Source organism: Lepus europaeus, chromosome X (genome assembly GCF_033115175.1).
Source record: "Lepus europaeus isolate LE1 chromosome X, mLepTim1.pri, whole genome shotgun sequence".
Taxonomy (NCBI): Eukaryota; Metazoa; Chordata; class Mammalia; order Lagomorpha; family Leporidae; genus Lepus; species Lepus europaeus.
The window spans coordinates 116,467,689-116,489,801 of NC_084850.1; the positions used below are offsets into that span (position 1 = coordinate 116,467,689).

The 22,113-nt window shown below is 35.9% G+C and overlaps 1 protein-coding gene across 9 annotated transcripts in view; it reads left to right on the top strand.

The window, feature by feature from the left end:
• The window catches only part of DMD (dystrophin), a 2,142,101-nt gene that overhangs the window by 1,234,198 nt on the left and 885,790 nt on the right, over window positions 1-22,113 (top strand). For 7 of the 9 annotated variants that reach the window (XM_062183372.1, XM_062183374.1, XM_062183373.1 and 4 more), the window contains one exon: window positions 20,410-20,585. The exons of the other annotated variants lie outside the window; for them this stretch is intronic. In XM_062183372.1, the coding sequence (XP_062039356.1) occupies window positions 20,410-20,585 (176 nt within the window). The remainder of the gene's footprint in view (window positions 1-20,409; window positions 20,586-22,113) is intronic. 9 annotated transcript variants of the gene reach the window in all.

A 22,113-nucleotide genomic window follows, 5' to 3' on the forward strand; every position in this document is an offset into this window, starting at 1 on the left:
AAGTACTTGGGCACCTGCCTCCCGTGTGAGAGATTTAGATGGAATTCCTGGTTGTTAGCAATCATCTGGGAAATGAACTCGGAACCCTCAAATGGAAGATCTCAATTTCTTTCTCTCCCCATCCCCTTCTCTCTCTCTCTCCCATCATTCTGCCTTTCAAATAAATAAATCTTTAAAAGTCATTATAACTTGCTCTGCTTGATACAGTCAAAATTTGTTTATGGCTAATGTCTCTCCTGAATTAACAACAGTTCATACCTGGAGAGAAGAGTAGGTCGTTATTTTTAAGTTGTTCATACTGAATCTGCAATGTATTGTAAATGTCTCAGATTGATCCTTTCCCTCCTTTCCCCCCTATAATTTTCATTTCATATTGGGCATGTGTTATTGATTTAAATGTTGAATACAAAGTTAACCTTAATTGTTTATCTTTACTGATTGAAGCATCTAAAGTGGAGATAAGCATTTGCCCTTGCAGTTAAAACACTGGGTAGGATGCTTGCATCTCATATTAGAGTTCCTGGGTTCATCTCCCACCTCTGGCTCCTGACTCCAGCTTCCTGCTCATGTAGACCCTGAGAGGTAGAAGTGATAATTCAAGTTTTAAGGTTCTTGCCACCTACTAGGAGGCCTAGATTGAGCTCCCAGCTCCCAGCTTCAGCCTTAGCCATTTGCTGACATCTGAGGAATGAACCAGTAGATGGGAAATCTCAATCTCTCTCTCTCTCTCTCTCTCTCTCTCTCTATATATATATATATATATATATATATACATATATATTTCATTTCACTTATTAATTTATATAATATCTTGATTTCATTTATGAGTAGATGTTGTGGTGCAGCTAATTAGGGCACCACTTGGGATGCCTGCATAACATATTCAAGTGCCTGAGATCTCCATCCCTCTCTCTGTCACTCTTTCACTGAATGAAAATAAGATTAAAAAACTTTAAAAATAAAATTTGAATTTGAAAGCCATCTAAAATGCTTACAGGAACAAGTTGAGTTTTAGGTTTTATTTATTAATTTGTAGCCTTCTTCAGCCCACAAAGGATTTGAGGAAGTATGTAACAGAATTTCAAACTATAAAATTAAATATTAATAGAAAAACGGGAGATGGGAAGCTACAAACTAAAGTTGTATATAAAGACCAAGGATAAGAAAAAATCTAAATATGGAAAAGAAATGGTGTGAAGTGGGATCATGATAGTACATGTTATGCTCTTATCTTAAAAGTCAAAATAAGATTACAGTTGTTTCCAGCTATTTCTCCAAAGTGTGTTTGTCTTAATTCTATGTCATCCTCATATGAGTATTTGTATCTGTGAAAGGAAGCATTTTCATAGAGCAGCAAGTGAACTAATCCTATGAAACTTCTCACAGTCTTTTTAAACAATCTTTCTCCCTAGATATTTCCATGATATACATTAGCTTATTCAAGATAATTTGCAGAAAAACACAGTAATAAGAAAGCTATGAAATGATGATATTAGAAGATCTTACTAAGGCTATTTGAGAAGTGATGAAATATTATTTAGGATTTTTAATATATTTAGCCCGCAATATATGGGTATATCCATAAGGAACTTTAGTGATATCTGTTCATATAAATACAGTAGCAACTTATATTTATAGGTGCTACTATTATAGATAAAGGGAGATAAACTTCTTTTAAATTTCTGCACTTGAATGATTAAAATAGAGGACTGGGGAAGACAATTTTGTCTGTCCTTACTCTAGGGTAAAAGATACAGATAAAATATCTAGTTGTACTTTCAGAATTTCTATTTATTAAATAAAAGTTTAAAAAAACATAAAATGAAGGTAGTAATCAGCACAATTGTACCAAAAAATTTTGTTTGGGTAAGATTGTATTAATATATTTTCTAAATGAATATGGCATTATTTTTCAGATTTTATTAAAGTATACCTAGTAACTAAAAATGCATTCCTAATGATGAAAGAAAACAAAAAGAATAAAATAAAACACTGATGTAGTTTCCCAGAGATTACCTTTAATATTTTTCTGGATATTGATCTAGTCTAGTTGTAACGGGCCTCTCTCTTCAGAAGTCTCTGTCCTATTGTAGTTCCTCAACTCCCCTGCCATCTTATTTCCTCTCATTCTGTTCTTAGGTAAAATGGTCCATCTGTCAGATGATTGTCTCTGTCCATTATTAGTCACAGGTCGTCAAAATTATTCAGGTGGTGGGCAATTGGACATGATGTTGATCCTGGTTGAACAGAATGAAGTATGTATATAGTTACTTCATTTTAGGAACTGCGGACACTTTTGTTAGCTGAAAAAAAATAATTGATTTTAAATTGTTTGGAAATGTGAAACTCAATTTTCTTCCTACAAAAGAGATTAAACCAAAAACACAGACACACATGTCTACCATATGAACAAGTTGTCATACAAACACAAATTAGCTGCCTCCACGTTGTCTTTGTTAACGAGTATTTGTTTGCTCCTGTTCAGTCATCCAGAAATGTTCTTTTGCACGAATAGATGGAAAGCAATTACAGAGGCTTCTTCCCATTTTTGAAAATTGGGATGACATTTGCTATCTCCAGTGTTAACATAGTTCCTGAAAGACCACTGACAGCAAGGTAGAACTGTATTGTGCAAGTTCTCTCATTTCCCTCTAATATAATTGGTCAGGGGCCAGAGATTTGAGCTCATTTAGAACTGCAAGGTGCTCTTTTAAAATTTCCTCACCTATTTTGGGCTTCATTTCCCTCATACAGTCATACTGTTTCCAGTCTGATGAACATTCACCTTGACAGAGCAGACAAGCGAAATTTGCTGAGAAGTTCTGCTCTACCCCTAACCTTCTGCCATCTGCCCCAATCAGTGAACCTTCATCCTTCTGGTTCTTCTTGCGTTCTCCAAACAGGAGTGAAAAGGCCCTGCATGTTGTCTTTAACATTATCACAAACCTCAATCCATTCCAAGGCTGGAAGACAGTTCCGTATTGTTGTTGTTTTCACATTTCACATAGCATGCATTTTTCTTTTTTTTTCTTTTTATTAAAATAAAGAGAACAGAATTCATGTATTTCATAGGTACAGTTCTAAGAAGATAACCAGATTTCTCCCCTCCCCTCTCTTTCCCTTATCCCCCTCCTTCCCTTCCTTCTTTTCTTTTCATTAATTTTTACAAAGACATAATTTTAATCTACTCTATAATCACATGCTCGATTCACCAATAATCATAATATTCAACAAGTAAAAAGTAGGAAGACCACAGTCTCAAGACTAGAAAAAAGGGCTAAAATGACAGTCATATTACAAGGTGTCTGTTTCAGTTCTTTTTTGGGTAGTCTTTATTGATAGAAAACATATGCTATTGGTCTTTTTGAGACTGATTTATTTCACTAAGCATAATGGTTTCCAGTTACATCAATTGTGTTACAAAAGACAAGATTTCATTCTTTTTTCCAGTTGAGCAGTATTCCATGGTGTATGTATACCACATTTTCTTTATCCAGTCATCAGTTGACGGACATCTGGGTTGATTCCATATCTCAGCTATTGTGACTCGAGCTGCAATAAACATAGGGGTACAAATAATCCCTTCATGTGGTGATTTCATTTCATTTGAGTAAATTCCCAGGAATGGGATGGCTGGGTCATATGGTGGATCTGTTTTCAGGTTTCTTAGAAATCTGCATACTGACTGCTGTATTTGTTGTACTAGTTTCCATTCCCACCAACAGTGGATTAGAGGACATTTTCCCTCACAACCTTGCCAGCATTTCTTGTTCTTTTCATGTATGCTCTAGTTTGTATCCCCCATTTCAGTCCATGTTCAGACCCTTGTAAAATCTGAGCTCATTTGAGGATTCCCTGTACTGTGAAATGCACCTCACTAGATGCCACCTGTTGTTTCACATGCACTGGGATCGTTTGCTTTCATACTGTCAACAACTTATTCCTTCTTTTTTTTTTTTAGTTTTGCTGTTTTTTTTTCTTTTTAACTTTTATTTAATGAATATAATTTCCAAAGTACAGCTTATGGATTACAATGGCTTCCCCCCCCATAACTTCCCTCCCACCCCCCATTCCCTCTCCCCTTCCATTCACATCAAGATACATTTTCAATTTTCTTTATATATAGAAGATCAGTTTAGGATATATTAAGTAAAGATTTAAACAGTTTGCACCCACACAGAAACACAACGTGAAAAATACTGTTTGAGTACTAGTTATAGCATTAAATCACAATGTACAGCACACTAAGGACAGAGATCCTACATGAGGAGTAAGTGCACAGTGACTCCTGTTGTTGACTTAACAAATTGACACTCTTGTTTATGGCATCAGTAATCACGCTAGGCTCTTGTGATGAGTCGCCAAGGCTATGGAAGCCTTTTGAGTTTGCTGACTCTGATCACATTTGGACAAGGTCATAATCAAAGTGGAAGTTCTCTCCTCCCTTCAGAGAAAGGCACCTCCTTCTTTAATGACCTGTTCTTTCCACTGGGATCTCACTCGCAGAGATCTTTCATTTAGGTCATTTTTTTTGCCACAGTGTCTTGGTTTTCCATGCCTACAATACTCTCATAGGCTCTTCAGCCAGATCAGAATGCCTTAAGAGCTGATTCTGAGGCCAGAGTGCTATTTAGGACATCTGCCATTCTATGAGTCTGCTGTGTATCCCACTTCCCATGTTGGATCATTCTCTCCCTTTTTTATTCTATCAGTTAGTATTAGCAGACACTAGTCTTGTTTATGTGATCCTTTTGACTCTTAGTCCTATTATTATGATCAATTGTGAACAGAAATTGATCACTTGGACTAGTGAGATGGCATTGGTACATGCCACTTGATGGGATTGAATTGGAATCCCCTGGTATGTTTCTAACTCTACCATTTGGGGCAAGTCCAATTGAGCATGTCCCAAATTGTACATCTCTTCCCTCTCTTATTCCCACTTTTATATTTAACAGTGATCACTTTTCAGTTAAGTTTCAACACTTAAGAATAATTGTGTATTAATTACAGAATTCAAACAATTGTATTAATAGAACAAACAGAAAAAAATACTAAAAGGGATAAAGTATTAAGTTGTTCATCAACAGTCAGGGCAAGGGCTGATCAAGTCACTGTTTCTCATAGTGTCCATTTCACTTCAACAGGTTTTCTTTTTGGTGCTCAGTTGTCACCAATCAGGGAGAACATATGATATTTGTCCCTTTGGGACTGGCTTATTTCACTCAGCATGATGTTTTCCAGATTGACTTATTCTTAAAGCTTCACCAGCCTCCTGAGGCATTTTTGCTTTAAAAATATAAGATCATGAGATGACTACACTTTTCCTTGCTAGTTGAACAGACATACCTCTCTCTCATACACACACACACACACATGCATGCATGCACACACATGCATGTACACATGCACTCCTGAAAGACAAGTACTACTTTATTTGCCTTATAGATTGTCCAGTCTATCATTATGTATGGGAATCAATGGGTGAATAGTATAATATTCCGAATAACTCATTAAATCTCTTGCCATATAACCTGATTAGACTTCAGAACCCTTTGAACTTCTGTCTGCATATGATAAGTTTGACTGTCAGTCTATATATTAGTTCTCTTGCATGAGAAGAATCTATGCATACTGTGTGAAGGAATAGAGAGAAAGAAATTAAGTTTGTTAAATGTTTCCGATTTGGATTATTAGCCTGGCTAAGACAGTGTGTAAGTGAAGAGAATTAAGTATTTGAAAATCACGTTTTTATTTCTTACTTGAGATAAAAATTTACATAAAATTAAACAGATCTGTGAAAAATCTTGAAAAATTTCATGAAAAATGCACAGTCTAAAAATGCATGGATTGTTTAAAAGTTTACAACAAAATAAACATCTTTTAATTCCATCTATGACAAAACTTTCTGAAGTACCCTTTAATTGGGAAAGGTTGAAGAGTTTATTCTCATATAAAATTTGAACCTGTTATTTTTAGTTCATTATTTCAGTCTGCAAAGATATTTTGTATAGTACTCAGATTCTGCCATCAAAAATATTTTCCATGTTTTGTTATTGGGTGTATCTGTGGTAGATATTTAAGGAGATATGGGAAGCTATATCTGTGGTAGATATTTATATATTTGTGGTAAATATCTGTGCTAGATATTTAAGGAGATATTTAAGGAGATATTAAATGCTCAGCCTAAAGAGTTTTATTAAGTTGTAAACTATAAAACTAACACCTCATGAAAGTCATACCTCAGTCAAAAAAATAGACCATTGCCATAATGTCACAAAGTCTCTTCATGCCATCTTTTAGTCAATCACCACCTCCTATGGGTACCTACTGATCTGATTTCTGTTAAAACAGGTTAGTTCTTTCATTCTTGAATACATATAAATGGAATCATACAGTATGTACTATTTTTATTAGCATACTATTTGAAATTCCTCCATACTGTGAGTATGCAAGTAGTTGGTTCCATTTTTTGCTGGTTAGCATTTTATTGTATAAATACACACAGTTTTTAAATTTTGATTTATTTGGGTGAGAGAGAGAGAGAGAGAGGCCCTCCACACACACACATCTAAATGGTTCACGTACCAAAATGCATACAGGGTCTGAGATGGGAAGTATTGAAGAACAGGGCCAGGAATTCTATCCTGGTCTCCCATGTGGTTGGAAGGTATACAACTACAACCTCCCAGTGTCTATACTAGCAGAAAGCTGGACTCAGAAATTGGAGTCAGGCATTGAACAAAGGTTCTCAGATGTGGGACGTGGGCATCTTAACTGCTAGCTCACATCTGCCAATACTCCTTTTCATAAGAATTCAAATTGTTTTCAGTTTGTTACTATTATGAATAAGAATGCTATGAACACTTGCATACAAATATTATGATGGTATGTTTCATTTTTAAGATTTATTTAATTGAAAGAGTTAACACATGCATGTGTGTGGGGGGGGGGAGATAGAAAAAGAGAGAAATCTTCCAATTATTGGTATACTCTCCAAATGGTTGCAATGGTTGGGGCTGGGCTGGGCCAGAGCCAGGAGCCAGGAGCTTCTTCCAGGTCTACCACATGGGTGTCAGGGGCCCAAATACTTGGGCCATTTTCCATTGTGTTCTCAGAAGCATTAGTAAGGAGCTGGATTAGAAGTGGAGGAGCCAGGAATTAAACTGGCACACATATTTGATACTGGTGTCACATGCAATGGCTTAACCCACTGTGACACATGCCAACCCTTGTTTACATTTATTTTGAGTAAACACCTTGAAATGGAATAACTTGGTCAAATGTTTAGCTTTATAAGGTACTACCAAGCCATTTTCGAAAGTGATTGCACCATTCACAGTTCTGCCAGGGATGAAGAAGAACTCTACCTACTCTATATCCTCATCAGTTTTAGATATTATTGGTCATTTTAATTTTTGCTATTTTATAGGATATGAAGTGGCGTGTTATTGTGATTTTAATTTGCATTGCTCTGATGATTAACAATATTAAGCATCTTTTCATGCGTTCATTGGTCATTCATAGAGACCACGCCTTTCCAAAGTGCTTTTCTTTATACTGGGTGAAAGGAAGGTGGTGATTGGAAAGTAGAAAGACGTTTTCTTTGTTCTTTCTTGTCTCCTTCCTTTCTCTGAAGAGTGCATTAGAATGCAGTGCTGCTGCTCAGGAAGGGGTGCATTGGCTTGGTAAAGCCCTGCTCCTCCGTGGCGTTCCTGTCATGAATATGAAGCTCTCAACATTTTAATTTCTTTGACCAGCTGCTAACAATAGTCTCTTCAGAGCCATCAGCACTAATTTTTTGGTTGGAAACCTACAACGTCTTTAAAAATACAGAAATAAAATTTAATCATGGTTTTGACCACATGTGCTATACTCTTAGAAATGCCTTCCACATGCTCACAATTTTTGTTGTTTCACATATGCCAATGAAAAAGAGTCATTCGCATATCTGGTCATTTAAAGAATACCTTTAACTGATCAGCATCTGAAAGTATGTCATTGTAAAAATAAAAAGAAAGAATAACAAATGAAAGAGGAAGGGAGAGTGGGAGCTTGGGCAGTAAGAAGGGTAGGGTGGAAAATATCACTATGTATACGAAATACATGAAATTTGTTCACCTTATATAAATTTCTTAAATTTAAAAGCAAAAAAGACAATGCCCCTGTACTAAAGACAAATTTAAACTTCCATTTGGAATAATTAAAATGAATTGTATGTATTATGAAAAAGACCAGATATTGGACATAGTCTAAGTGCAGTAGGGTTTTACAAGATAGATAACTTCAGGTTGAGAATTTATTCATGAGAAAGATAATATTTGGTGTATTTCATTTACTCATTAAACAAATATGTTCTGAGCATAATCAAAACATGCACTTTACTAGGCACTAGAGCAAGGAAAAGCAGAGTTCCTGCTTACATGCAGCTCACGACCTAGTGTATTGCCGCGAAAGGACTCCATAAGTAGAAATGAGAGAAAATCACCAGGCCATCCCCATTCCTGTTGAGTTGTCCAGTTGTGCTGATGCATGAATGAAGAATTGAGGAATCATTTTGAAAATCCTAGAAAGGTTCCTCCCAGGGACGTTTACCTTCACTGTTTATCTGGGTGACATCTGTATTCCCCATTTTAACAGTTTATATATGACAAATTCATCCATATTTTACCCTTTATTTTTATCCATTCACATCCTGTATTTCTGATCCCAGCTATTATTCTCCTTGCCAAGGCGATAACATCATCACCATTTGCCCTCTAGTCTGACTGTTCATTACACTTCACCTTTGTTCATTACACATCCACCCAGTTGCCTTCTTCCCAAACTCTTTCACCACATACCATCCGAAACAATCTTCAGATTAACCCTCCAAATGGATGATTTTATTGATGGATTTCCTGATTGAAAATTCATACTAAATACTCAGTGCTTGCCTATTGAACCCCAAAGAGCTAGGATAACATTTGGAATTTTGTAATGTCCCTGGGAGGAACCTTTCTAGGATTTTCAAAATGATTCCTCAATTCTTCATTCATGCATCAGCACAACTGGACAACTCAACAGGCATGGGGACGGCCTGGTGATTTTCTCTCATTTCTACTTATGGAGTCCTTTCGCGGCAATACACTAGGTCGTGAGCTGCATGTAAGCAGGAACTCTGTTTTTCCTTGCTCAAGTGCCTAGTAAAGTGCATGTTTGCTTGAAAATGCTTTATTTGAAGTTTCAATTAAATGGAAAGTTTCTGAAAGGCTGAGTGGTAGCTAAGGAGGGAAGCTTCCCTAGAGACAAAACTTAAGAAAACAATTACATTTGATAATTGAATCTTCACTTCTACACAGATTGTATTGACAAGGAAGTTAAATCCACTATAGCTAGTTGTTTTTTTCCTCTTCATACAACAATCCCTAACCTTTTAGAGATTCACATGGATAATTGTGGAAGTTCTAACAGAAGATTTGCTGAAGTTCTCTGGCTGTTTTATTCTTAGCTTCCTCTGGTTTGTATGCATTTCAGATCATTTATAGTATTTCAGATACACTAATATCAGGGAGAGAATTGAGTTTTTATTTTTTTTTACATATTTTGGTTTCCAGAGGGCATGCCCAGTCAACAAGAGATGTACAATTGTTTTATCTCATCATCACTTCTCACCTAATTCCATGAAGGAGAGGAGTATAACCATATAACAGATAATGATTTGGAAAATAAGAAATCTAACCTCACGAATTAATGCTTGAAAAAGACAAAAAAGAGCAGCATCCACTTAATGCCTGTATAACATGACAACAGGAACATATAAGGCTTAGTGATCTCCAGCAGGTGCTTAGATACGGTATTAGTTTATGTCTTGGGGGTTCTGTAATCTAAGCTAAATGCTTAAATCAATTAATTGATGTTAGACACAGAGATCTGTTTTTTATCCCTCTTTATTTTGTTTCTGGGCCTTTCCATTCTCAAGAGCCTATCCTTGATAACTTGTTATTTGTAGCAAGAGATGAGGTTCAGATAAACACAATTATTTTTTAATGTCTCTTTTCCATATAGGGTTTTTTAAATTTATTTTGAAAATTTACTTTTAAACATTTTCCAAATAAAAAAACAATGGAGAGGATTGTGTCATATTGCCTAGTTTTCTGCTCAGTTTATCAACAAATATTCTTGAGAAAATATTAATCTAAGCAGTGCTCACCACTCTGCTTGGTGATACAGAGAATGGGAAGTAAAACTGTCTTCAAGGCATTTATAACCATAATTACCAGAACCTCTCTGTTCTTCTCCCAAAACTCATCCACAAATACACACACATTGATACTCATGCACGTAATTACACCATTAATTGATCTCTTTTATTCTCAAGGCAGTCTCCACAGTTGTTTTGTATAACTATGTACAATACTATATGGTTATTTGCCCATATTGCATTATATGTAATTGTTTACTTGTTATGTTCTTTCCCATTACACTGAGACTATTGACAATAAAATATAAGTTTATTTATCATGCAGGGGTAGGGAATATTTTTTCTGCCAAGGGCCATGTGGATATTTTTAACATAATTGGCAGGCCATACAAAATTATCAGCTTAAAAATTAACCTTCTATAGATTTGTTGAATTTCGAGTCCTGCCTGCAATTGCCTTGGCAGGGCCATATCAAATAATTTCCCAGGCCTTATATGGCCCATGGGCCAGATGTTCCATCAGACACAGAATACTTACCCTCCATATCTGAAGTGGTCTGCATTGATTAAAATACTTACTTGTTTTGAACAATTTAGCTATATTAAACAAGCACCTGGAAGATATACCATAGCAAAAATATATGGAATTTGCATATCATACAGAATAGAAAGAATTTTAATTCCTTAAAGAGCCACACTAGTATATTTTGAAACCCTCTTTGACCACTGATTCCTACCAAGCAGGGGGTGAAATTTAGGGTGGGAAAACACGAGAAACTTTGAGATAACAGTATTCTTTTTTGTTTTTCAAGATGTGTAGGGAGTCATATTGCCTCTCATCTTTCTACACTGTACTCACCATGATGTTAACTTATCTGTCTGCCAGCAAATGGCAATAAAATGTTGTCAATCTATCGAGGATCAATACCGACAAAAATCACTCCTTTCTGTCCTGTGTAGCAATCATCATGCAAATAGGGAACTCTAAAATATGTTTGCATCATGATTACTCTCTTTGAAGTTGTCCATAATCATTTCAGTAAAAATGGAGAACCCAACCACACTCAGAGTCAATCCCAAATGACAAACCTTACTTTATCAACTTAGTTCCTTCAGTAATGTTCTCCACTTTACTCTAATTTTCAGTGTAGTATCTTCTCTATGCTCCATACCAATATTCTCAAATACTCAGTCAATAACCTTTCCTTTATTCCTATTTTCAGTACATGTCCAAATATCTAAGTCCTATTTATTTACCTCCCAAATAACTCGTAGTTCCATCCACTTCTTTCTATTTCCGCCATGGTCTCCTCAATCCAAGCTACCTTCTTCCTACACCTTAACCACCTTAACCACCTTAACCACCTTAACCACCTTAACCACCTATGGTGTGTCTTATTTCTACTCCAGAGCTTCTCTGATCCATTCCTTCTTTTTTAGCCACTGATGACTAGCACCTAGCAAAGTGCCTGGCCAATAGGTTGTGCTCAATAAATAGTTGACTCATGGATTTAAAATATTTGATAGGTATAGCAAATACCAATAGGTTACTAAATCTTGGCAGAATCAATGAGGCTAGATCTTTTAATGAAACATTTCAAATCAGTAATCAATTCTAATACACATTGTATTTTTTTTTTACTTTTGTTGCTGTTTCTGTATACACACATGTATTGTATCCCCCTCTCCTTACCAGATGACTTTTGGATAATTATTTGTGTAACTACAAATTCATAGTATTTCTAGAAAGTAGGGAGATGAGGGATTTATTTAAATTTTTATTGATTCAATGAGCAAAAATATAGAAAGAGATACATAGATAGATTGACAGAGTAGGGGCTCCCATCAACTGCTTCCCTCCTCCAATGTCCATGACAGCTGATACTGGGCTGGGCTGAAGATGGGACCTGGGAGCTCAATCTAGGTTTCCCACATGGATAACAAGGACTCAAGTTCTTGAGCCATCACTGCTGCCATCCAGGGTCTGTGTTAGCACAAAACTGGAGTCAGGAATCAGAGGCAGGCTTTGGACCCAGGCACTCAGATATGGAATGTGTTTTAACCAGTGAGTTAACTAATAACCAAAATTCTGCCAGACAGAGTCTATTACGAAAGACTTATTTCTGCTTTCAAATATTCTGTTGTAAGAGCATATTTTGGGGGTTATATGCAATATGCTCCATGATGAAAAATCTCTATTGGAAAAAAATCTGGTATTCAAAATATGCTATTAATTATGTAAGAAATAAATGTATGCCCAAAGTCATGCATGCTATAAATGGAATCACTTAATAAAAGAGAAGTATAGCCATGGAGAAGAGCTGCCTTGTTATCAGAGAAAGACCAATTTGTTTTCTAACAAATCTAAATAAATGGGGAGAAAAATAGCTCTTCAGTATTCTCAATTATTTCTCCTAAAGTTCTCATAAATGATTTGGAAGTGGACGAGGGCTGAATAAGTCTGTGAACCTAGAGAGTGCTAACATTGATTTTAATAAAGTAAAGCCTATTCACTTTGCAAATTTGTGTACTTTATAACAACAGTTTTCTTAAAAGCGATTCAGTTGCCCTCAGAGAATGGCAGATGTAAGCATGCCACACCTAAAGGCTTCAAATTATTCAGCAAACAATATTCTAATGCCAAGACCTATCTGAGAGAGATTTAATGTACAGCTCTCAGTTTCAGATCCCCAAGGCAGAATTTAACACATAAATATTTTTTTCCCTTTTCATATCCTTCTGTGTTGAATTTCTGTTTGAAATTGAGGAATGCATGCTTTTAAAAAAATTGTGCCCAGGGCATCATTTTTGGGAGGAAAGAAATGGTAAAAAGGCTAAGAGAATATTACAAAGCATGTAATACTTAAAGAACTTTATGATGAATTCATTTGGTATCAACATTAATGGCAGTGGTAATAATGAATGCATATATCACTGATATTGATGAAATAAACACATCCAAAGGAAATTTCATTGTAATTTGATATTAGGCAAATACCCATTAAAATAAATCGCTACTGTACATAATTTTCCTTTAGTTCATTGGCAGGATGTTTGCTTTGGAAAAAGAACAGTCTAATTCCAGTTTTAGGAGGAATTATCATTATTCTTTTATAGCAACCATTATCAGGAGCAGATGGGGAATTGTACCAATGAATATATCTACTATTATATCTCACTGAGCAAAAAAAAAAAAAACAGCATTAGATGAAATCTAACAAGACCCCCTCCTACCTCCAGTTCCTATGACAAACTCATGAAACTATCCATATGGTTTCAGCATTTTTATTACTGGGGCACAATGAAAGTTAACTGAAATGAAAATAAAATTAATCCAGGAGAAAAAAAGACTAAAAAGGTACATTTTATTTCTGGTTATTCGTTTGCAAACACTGCTCCTATTTTGTTTGATTTAATTTGCAAATTAGTAGGACAAAAATCTCTAGGTTCTTAGTGAGAAGTCCAATCTGCAGCATAGCTCAAATTTGTACAGAAATTTTATGGTCAAGAGAAAAACCATACTCATTTATTATTACTGAAACTTCAGCTGTAAAGTACAGTAAATGCACAGTTGACACTAAATAGCAACAGTTTATAAATACCTATAGAGAGGAGGGGCACTCATCTTCCTCTAGGGCTCCTGAAGGACCGCCAAAGAGAGGGAACAGTTAAGCAAGAGAACCATTTGGTTTTATTGGCAGTTGGGAAAAAGCTTGAAAGCTCAGTGACAGGAGAGCAGACTGCAAAATGAGAAGGGAGAAGAGGATGTAGATGTCCTTTACTGATTCCTTGCTGTATGAGCATGTTTGAACTTGATCTTGGAGTTAATAGATAGGCCTGATTCTTGTTCTTCTTACTGTGTGTGTGGGGGGGGGGGGGGAGGTCGCCTTGACTTCTAACCTTGATTCTCATCTCCTACATCTCTCGTTCTTTACTCAAAATTGTCATTTGTTTAAGCCATTTCCATGTTTCTTCTCATTCTTCCTGTTATTTATATATTTTCACTCTTGTGCCCCTCTCCATCTAACTCCTGGGTTTCCTGAATTGTAGCCATCTTTCAGTCCTTCAGACTACCCACATCAGATGTTCCCACAGAGTCAATACTATTTCTTTGACCTGGTTAAAATCATCCAGTCCACAGATGGACTAAGTTCCATGTGACCTGTTGCTGTTGCTATGTGTCCTGAGTATTTTTCTGTTTGCTTAGCTACCTTATACCATCTGAGAAAAGTTGAATGATACCTTCTGATGCATATTAAAATCTATGAAGACAATGATTGTTACATAGTTTAAGAAAGAACATGACAGGCAAGCTTGTTTAATTTATCTTTGAGAAAAACACCAGAATCTATTTTTTGTTTATCTCTTCAATACTGGGGACTAACAGAGAAACACTGAGAACTGTGTTAAGGACAGAAAGAGGAGAAAGCACCATGTTTTTATGAAATGCTATCTTCAAATTTCTCAATTCTCCACAAGGTTGGTTTGTTTGCTGGTTGGTTTGTTTTGAGGAAAGAGGCAGAGAGAGGCAGAGAGACGCAGCGAGAGCTCCTTTCCAGTGGTTCATTTCCCCACATGCCTGCAACAGCCCCCAGCTGGTTTCAAAGCTAGGACCCAGGAATTCAGTCCAGAATTCAGTCTCCCACAGTAACCACTTGAGCCATCACCCCTCCCTCCCAGGGTGTGCTTTAGCAGGAAGCTGAAACCAGGAGCTTGAACCAGGTATCAAACCCAGGTACTCCGATATGGACCACGGGTGTTGAGGCTCTTAATCACTGGGCCACATGCCTGCCCCAAAAAGTATTATATTATTACATATTTTCACCTGACCAATGAGTAATGATTAATAATAAGTGATTAATCTGTCTCAAAGTAATTCATCAGCATAATTACAAGTAAACCTTAGGATTGAATTCTTGAGACATATATTTGTTCATGAAAGTTTTTCCTTCCTCTATTTCTCACAGTCTTTAACTTTTCTCCCAACTTTATCTCTTCTATTTCCCTATTTTTGTCACTGGTTTGTGATTTGTTTTGCCAGTTCTTTATCTCCTACATAGCTCATCCAATTTGTCATTGTACAGTTTCTCATAACCGCTTCTTAGCTTGTTCTTTTTCTTCATTTGTCACATTTTATTTTCTATTTATTATGTGTTCATGCAGTCTAGGAAAGCTTTGCAAATATCTTTTTTTCAAATTATTCAATGTTTTCATATAAAAGATAGAGGCTTGTTTTTCTCTTATTTTTCCCTCTATAAAAATGTAGCAATTCCTTCTTTGCTTATATTTCCTCTTTCATTTCCCCGATTTGAGTGGACTAGAAGGACTTAGACGTGACAGTGTTGTCTTCTATAATTTGGTAGCACTTCTCAATTTAAAAAGCATAAAGGGAGTTGAGAATAATACAGTCATTCTAAACATGCCCCCGCCTGCTCTCCTACCCTTTCCACGTCTTTCTAGCCTACCCTTTCTTTCATAGTATATCTGTTTTTGTATGACTTTGTTCCCTTCCCCAAAGAGATTCTGATTCAGTAGGCTTAGGGTAGAATTCTGGGCTTTTATAGCTTGTAAACTCCCCAGAGGAGTCTGATATGCACTCCTTTTTAAGAATGAATGCTTTAATATTGGAATCAAAACACAATAAGCTTTTTAACTGTGAGGAATAATCCAGTAGATTTAATTATGATTTTCTTTCTGTCTAAAACTAAGACTAGATGTTAATTGCCAGAAAAATAGATAAGGATGCCTATGAAAATAAAACATTAATATGATACCAAAGCTTGGTCATGAATAATTTACTATGTCAAATATTTAGAGGCTATAGAATTAAAATTAACATGTTTTTCACTGAATGAATAAAGTTAATTTTGTAAGTCAGATGTTATCACTTATTTTAGATTTATTTATTTAGGAAGCAGAGGGAGAGGGATACAGAGAGAGAGATGTTCCATCCACTGGTTCACTCCCCAAATGGCTGCAACGGCCAGGGCTGGGCCAGGGTTGGGCCTGGCCAAAGCCAAGAGCCAGAATCTTCTTCCAGGTCTCCCACTTGGGTGCAGGGGCCCAAACATTTGGGCCATCTTCCACTAATTCCTCAAGTGCATTAATAAGGAGCTGGATTGAAAATAGAGCAGCTAAAACTCAAACCAGCGCTCCTATGGGATGCCAGCACTACAGACGGCAACTTAATCCATTATGCCGCAGTGCCAGCCACAAATGTTATCATTTTTGGCCAAAAGGCTAAATATAAAGCATCACATGCAATCTTTTACTTCCTATTCTGAACCATTATTTTGCTTTGTCTTGCTTTATCACTGAAAACCATTATTGAATTTACAACCTGCAAGTATTTTTCCTGGTTAGAAAATCTTCTCACACAAATGCAGCTAATTATTTAATGAGCTCTTCTTTGACAAAATTAAAAAATTAAAAAATACTGATTTATATTATATGTATATGCACACATACACACTCATACACACGTATACACACATATGATTTAGATCTAACGATTTTAAAGTATTGTTCATTCTTAGCTGCTCAGTTCTATCTCTTATCTGGGAAAATAGAAATAAAACGTTGGTTGGTTCTACAATTGGGTTGTAGCGGTAATCATAAATATCAGCATCAAAAATACAAAGCAGAAGGGCTGAGATAAAATTTCTGAGGCAGCATCTAAGTGTATGGTATTATAAACAGCATTAAGAATCTCTTGATTCCTTAACAAAAACTCAACAAGTCATTCATTCCATCACTTTATGACCCCAAGTATTGTTCTGAAGCAACAATATTGCCATCCCCTTAGAGCTTTTTAGAAATACAACATTTTGGCCCCTCTACAAACCCACTAAATCAGAGTCTATAGTTTAGTAAGATCTCCAGGAGATTCTCATTCATATTAAAATCTGAGAAGCGCTACTTATAACAATATCTAATATGTACCCCATGCATTTTAAAGCTATAAATTAATAAATACAAGTAGTATAAACCGATGGCGGTACAAAGCAATGAGCCATGGTCTCTCTCTTCTGCCTGCCTCCATGATTCTATGTTTTAGGTAAAGTCTTTCCCATTTTAGTAGTCACTCATGCTTGCATGATCCAGCTTGTCCCATGCCCTGTTGATTCTCCCTTAATGGTTCATTATACCTGTATACTTTACTTTCTGGTTTATCATCAAAACTCTAGTTTTAGCCCCAATACCTATATCCCTGACTCCTGTTCTAACTGTTGTTGTATATGTTTCCCTGTCTCAACAAAGCCTAGATTCTACCACAGAATTATACATGTTAGCCCTGACACTTCTGTATTTAAATTGGAGTCATTTTCTGTTGCCTTCCAATAGATTACAAAGTTCTTAATAAAAAAGTGAAATCCTCTCTTCCCAGGCCCCAGTATCCACCCAGCACTGCATCTCTCCTTGAACTCTTGTTCATATGCAGTGCCACAGAGCCCAGCTATATACTCCTGATCAGATCATGGAGATTGCACAGCAAAGGGGCTTCTGTGGTCTTCTCGGTGCCCCGACCCTCCATTGCCTATGTTCTTTATCAAATTTTGACAGAAGTCTTTTCCATTGAGATCATCCCTCTACATGTCTACCACTTAGTGAGCACCTTGTTTCCTTTATCCTACTCCATATAGTATAACAAGTTGTCATTCACATTTGTATTTAACCTCTTCAACTAGATTATACAGCGCCTAAAATCGAGAAAACTGCTTTTTTCTTTGAACTTCTAAGAGACCAATAATAAGTATTCATAATAATGATACCATGGTGATCAGACTAAACTTTCTCTCTCCTTTCTTTTTTTTACCCTTCTTTTCTCCTTCCCACTTCTTTTATTCATAGATTCGTGTATTCATTCAACAAATACTTATTAAAACCACTCATGCACCCAATACAGTATTGTCCTAAGCAATCTAATAGAATCATGAATAAGACAAGGTCTCTGACTTCAAGGAATATATGGTTTAATAGAAATAGATATATTTTGTTAGGACTAATGTCCCTATTACTAAGCAGTGACTATCACATACCACACTGGTCTAAGTGACAAATAGTTTTTTATATATATATATATATATATATATATGTGCATATAATATATATGCATGCAATGGAGCAAAGTCAACTAGATTCAAAAGTCACATGTTTATTAGAGCACACCTCATAAGCGTTCCAAAGCATATGATCAGGACAGCTTATGAATAGTTTAAAAACTGGACATAGTTTTATATTCATTGTGATATACTATGTCACTGGAATAATGGAATTGTCATATTTGTTGATTTATGGAGTTTTATAATTGCTAAAAGTATGCTACCCAAAATGCTAGTTTTCAAAAAAAACCCATGAAAGTCATAAAAAAAAAACAATATCAAGAAATTTATGTAGGATGAGAATCTAAGAAAGATCTAACTCAGTCTCAGAAAACATTCATTTATTAACTTGTTCACTCATTTGGCAGACGTGTACTGGATTCTGCTATGGGCTTGGTATTTGGTCAAGGGGAAAGGGAACATAACAAGGTTAGACAATTTGGGAGCTTGCAGGTGTTTGGCCTCACAGTTAAAACACTGGTTGGGAAGGCTGCAACCCATATCTGAGTGTCTGGGTTCAAGTCTTGGCTCCACTCTTAATTCCACATTCATGCTAGTGTGTACCCTGGGATGCAACAGGTGATGGCTCAAAGAGTTGGAAAACCTGGATTGAGTTTGCACCTTCTGGTTTCCACCTGACTTGGTGCCTGCTGTTACAAGCATTTGGGGGAGTGAACTAGTATATGGGAGCTCGCTCTCTCTCTCTCTCTCTCTCTCTCTCTCTCTCTCTCTCAAAAAATAAGGATTTAAAGTGAATATTTGACAATTTGAATCACATATATTAGAAGGATGTGGTATTTATAGACATGAGTGTATCAGTGACATAAGGATTTGTAAGTCATTTAGATTTAAATACAGTAGACATTTTGAATTCTCATATATCACTTCATTTTCTTTTTTAGGTTTATTTTATTAATTTGAAAGGCAGAGTTACAGAGAGAGGTAGAGATGAAGAGAGGTCTTCCATCCTCTGGTTCATGCCCCAAATGGCCGCAGTGGCCAGTGCTGAGCCTATCTGAAGTCAGGAGCTTCTTCTGGGTCTCCCACATGGATGCAGAGGCCTAAGCACTTGGGCCATCTTCTGCTGCCTACCCAGGCCGCAAGCTGGGAGCTGGATCAGAAGTGGAGCAGCTGGAACTCGAACCGGCACCCATATGGAATGCCTGCGCTGCAAGCTGGGGCTTTAACCCACTGTGCCACAACACTGGCCCCATTATTTCATTTTCTAAGTTTCAGATTTAATAATGTGTTATTTTAATTACTTAGGAATACTATATTATCTTTTTTTAAAAAGGAGAATAGAGAATGATTTTCATTTTCATTTGATGGCAAGAAAGCATTTTTATTTTTATTCCTACTTGGTTGTAATAATCCCTTTTTTAATGGAACTATTTTTCTGACACTTTAAAGTTTCAGTCAGGATAAAAAGTAGAAGATATTTAAGCTTGACACCATCAATAACTCATAAAATTATTCTGGTGCCTATAGATTATTTTAAATTTATTACTATACCTTAGGGATTTCTTGATGGGCTGCTCCTGAAAGCAATTAATTCTCAGTTTTATGTGGCTTTATAACGCAAAATACATTGATGCAAACAGAATTTGAAATAAATTTCCTTTTAATGTAGCAATTAATTTTATGTAAAAATCTCCAGAGGGTTTTTCTTAAAATACTATGACTAGACTCTGTTTGTTCTTTTTCACCTCTCATATCGACAATCACTAAGAAACCTAAATACTTTGCTCACGTTTACATTTTACAACACTTCATAGACTATTAAACATGGAAGAACCTTGTGGGGACAAGAAATCGAATTTGCTCTTGAGAAGGTTTCCAACTAATTGATTTGTAGGACATTATCACATCCTCTAGCTGACAAGCTTACAAAAATAAAAACTGGTGCTCAAGGAGAGGTGCTTTTTTACTGATACATAAAAGGTGTCTTTCCATCTTGTAGCCTTTGGATATAGGCATGTCAGGTTCATAGAGAAACTTTCACATGGAGCTTTTATACTTCTTTCACTCCCAGTACAACTGCATGTGAGGGCACATGGTTTAATCTTTTCTCAAATAAAAGGACATAGGGTTTCATTTTTTGTTTCATCTTTTTGGTATCTTACAGGAGCTCCAGGATGGCATTGGGCAGCGGCAAACTGTCGTCAGAACACTGAATACAACTGGGGAAGAAATAATTCAGCAGTCCTCAAAAACAGATGCCAATATTCTGCAGGAAAAATTGGGAAACTTGAATCTGCGGTGGCAGGAGGTCTGCAAACAGCTGGCAGAAAGGAGAAAGAGGTAGGGTGACAGATAAAATAGGAATTCTAAAATTTTAACAGAACTATTTAAGCTGTCCTTTTAATAAGATTTCATGAAAGAAGATTGCAAGCAGGGTGCAAGGCACTGCTATTAAGGAGTCAATCACAGTTAATCAACAGCAGAAAGAACTTTTTAAAAAATTTCTCATTCTAAAATGTATACTTGTTGCTAGTTAGTGCTTCTCTTCTATTTTAAACTTTCAAGTTTATTTTTTTAAAAAATCACACATGATTGCTTAAATATGAATGCCTTCAGTATATTCCAACTTTAACAGGCTGAATCGGACTTATTTTTTAAGGGAGATGAGAAAAATGCAATTAAAATGACTATTTTGTGGAAGAGACAGCTCTTTGGTTAGATTAAAAAAAAACTATAAATACAACTATGGGGCTGAAAATGTTCAGAGAGAAAAACAAAACCCCCAAAAGCTAATTGTCAGGTTCAGTCATTGCTTCATTTTCCTTTGGAATGTATTGAAAACACGGAAAGCTAGATACCTGCTGCTGCAGTTGACAGGCACAGAAATTCTGCGAATGGAACTTTGTATCAGGCTTCCAGTTGTTGATGGTAATATTTCATGTTTCATAAGGGACGACTTCATAACAGAATTCAGCCTTTATTTATCAACTGAGAACAATGAAAACTCAGTTCTATTGCCAAACCCTTGAGTCCTACCTATCTTCTACCAAATAGGTGACATTTTAGCCCTCTGGATGCTGGAATAACTCATTGATGAATATCTTTCTTTAAAATATAATGAAATTATGTCCACTGTCTTTGTCCATCTCTTCTTGCCTCCTTTGCTCATGTTGCATCATTCAGAAACTGTACATGGTTCATATTCGTATACAAGCTAGGTACATTATTTGACCCACACACACAGATACAATCTATCCAAAGTTAAAAATTAATGACAAAATCTAAAAATATATTTACATTAGAACTTGCTTCAGAAAATACTCTTGACTATATACAGACAAAACAAAGACTCAGACACTGTAGTTAATCTGCTTCGTTGGGAAGATTATATCCTCTCTTCCATACATTGAAATCCTTCTATGAATCACATAAATAGCATGCTATTTAAATAACTGCTATGTTTTATACTATGAACAGGCTTAAACCTGTATAATGTCATTTCTATACTAGACTCAATCTAGTCTAAAATAAAATGGTAAGAAATGAGCAGATTAAAGAACACTGAAAAGCCTGCCATGTATGTATATTTATATAAACACGCACATATATCTTGAATTCATAGGGTGGATTAAATACATTGGAGGGTTAATTTTCTTGAATATATGTAGACTGTTTCTCATTGATAGATATCTTACTATATAGTATTATAATGGAGCATATTAACATTCTCTCTGATAACTGTTATTCACCTGAATTTCACAATTATGTCTTGTTATTGGCTTCTAAATGCAAATTATAACTTAAAAATAAAGATGGTGTAAAGTACCTGTTTCACTAAATAAGCTCTAACATTTTAGATCCTTCTAAG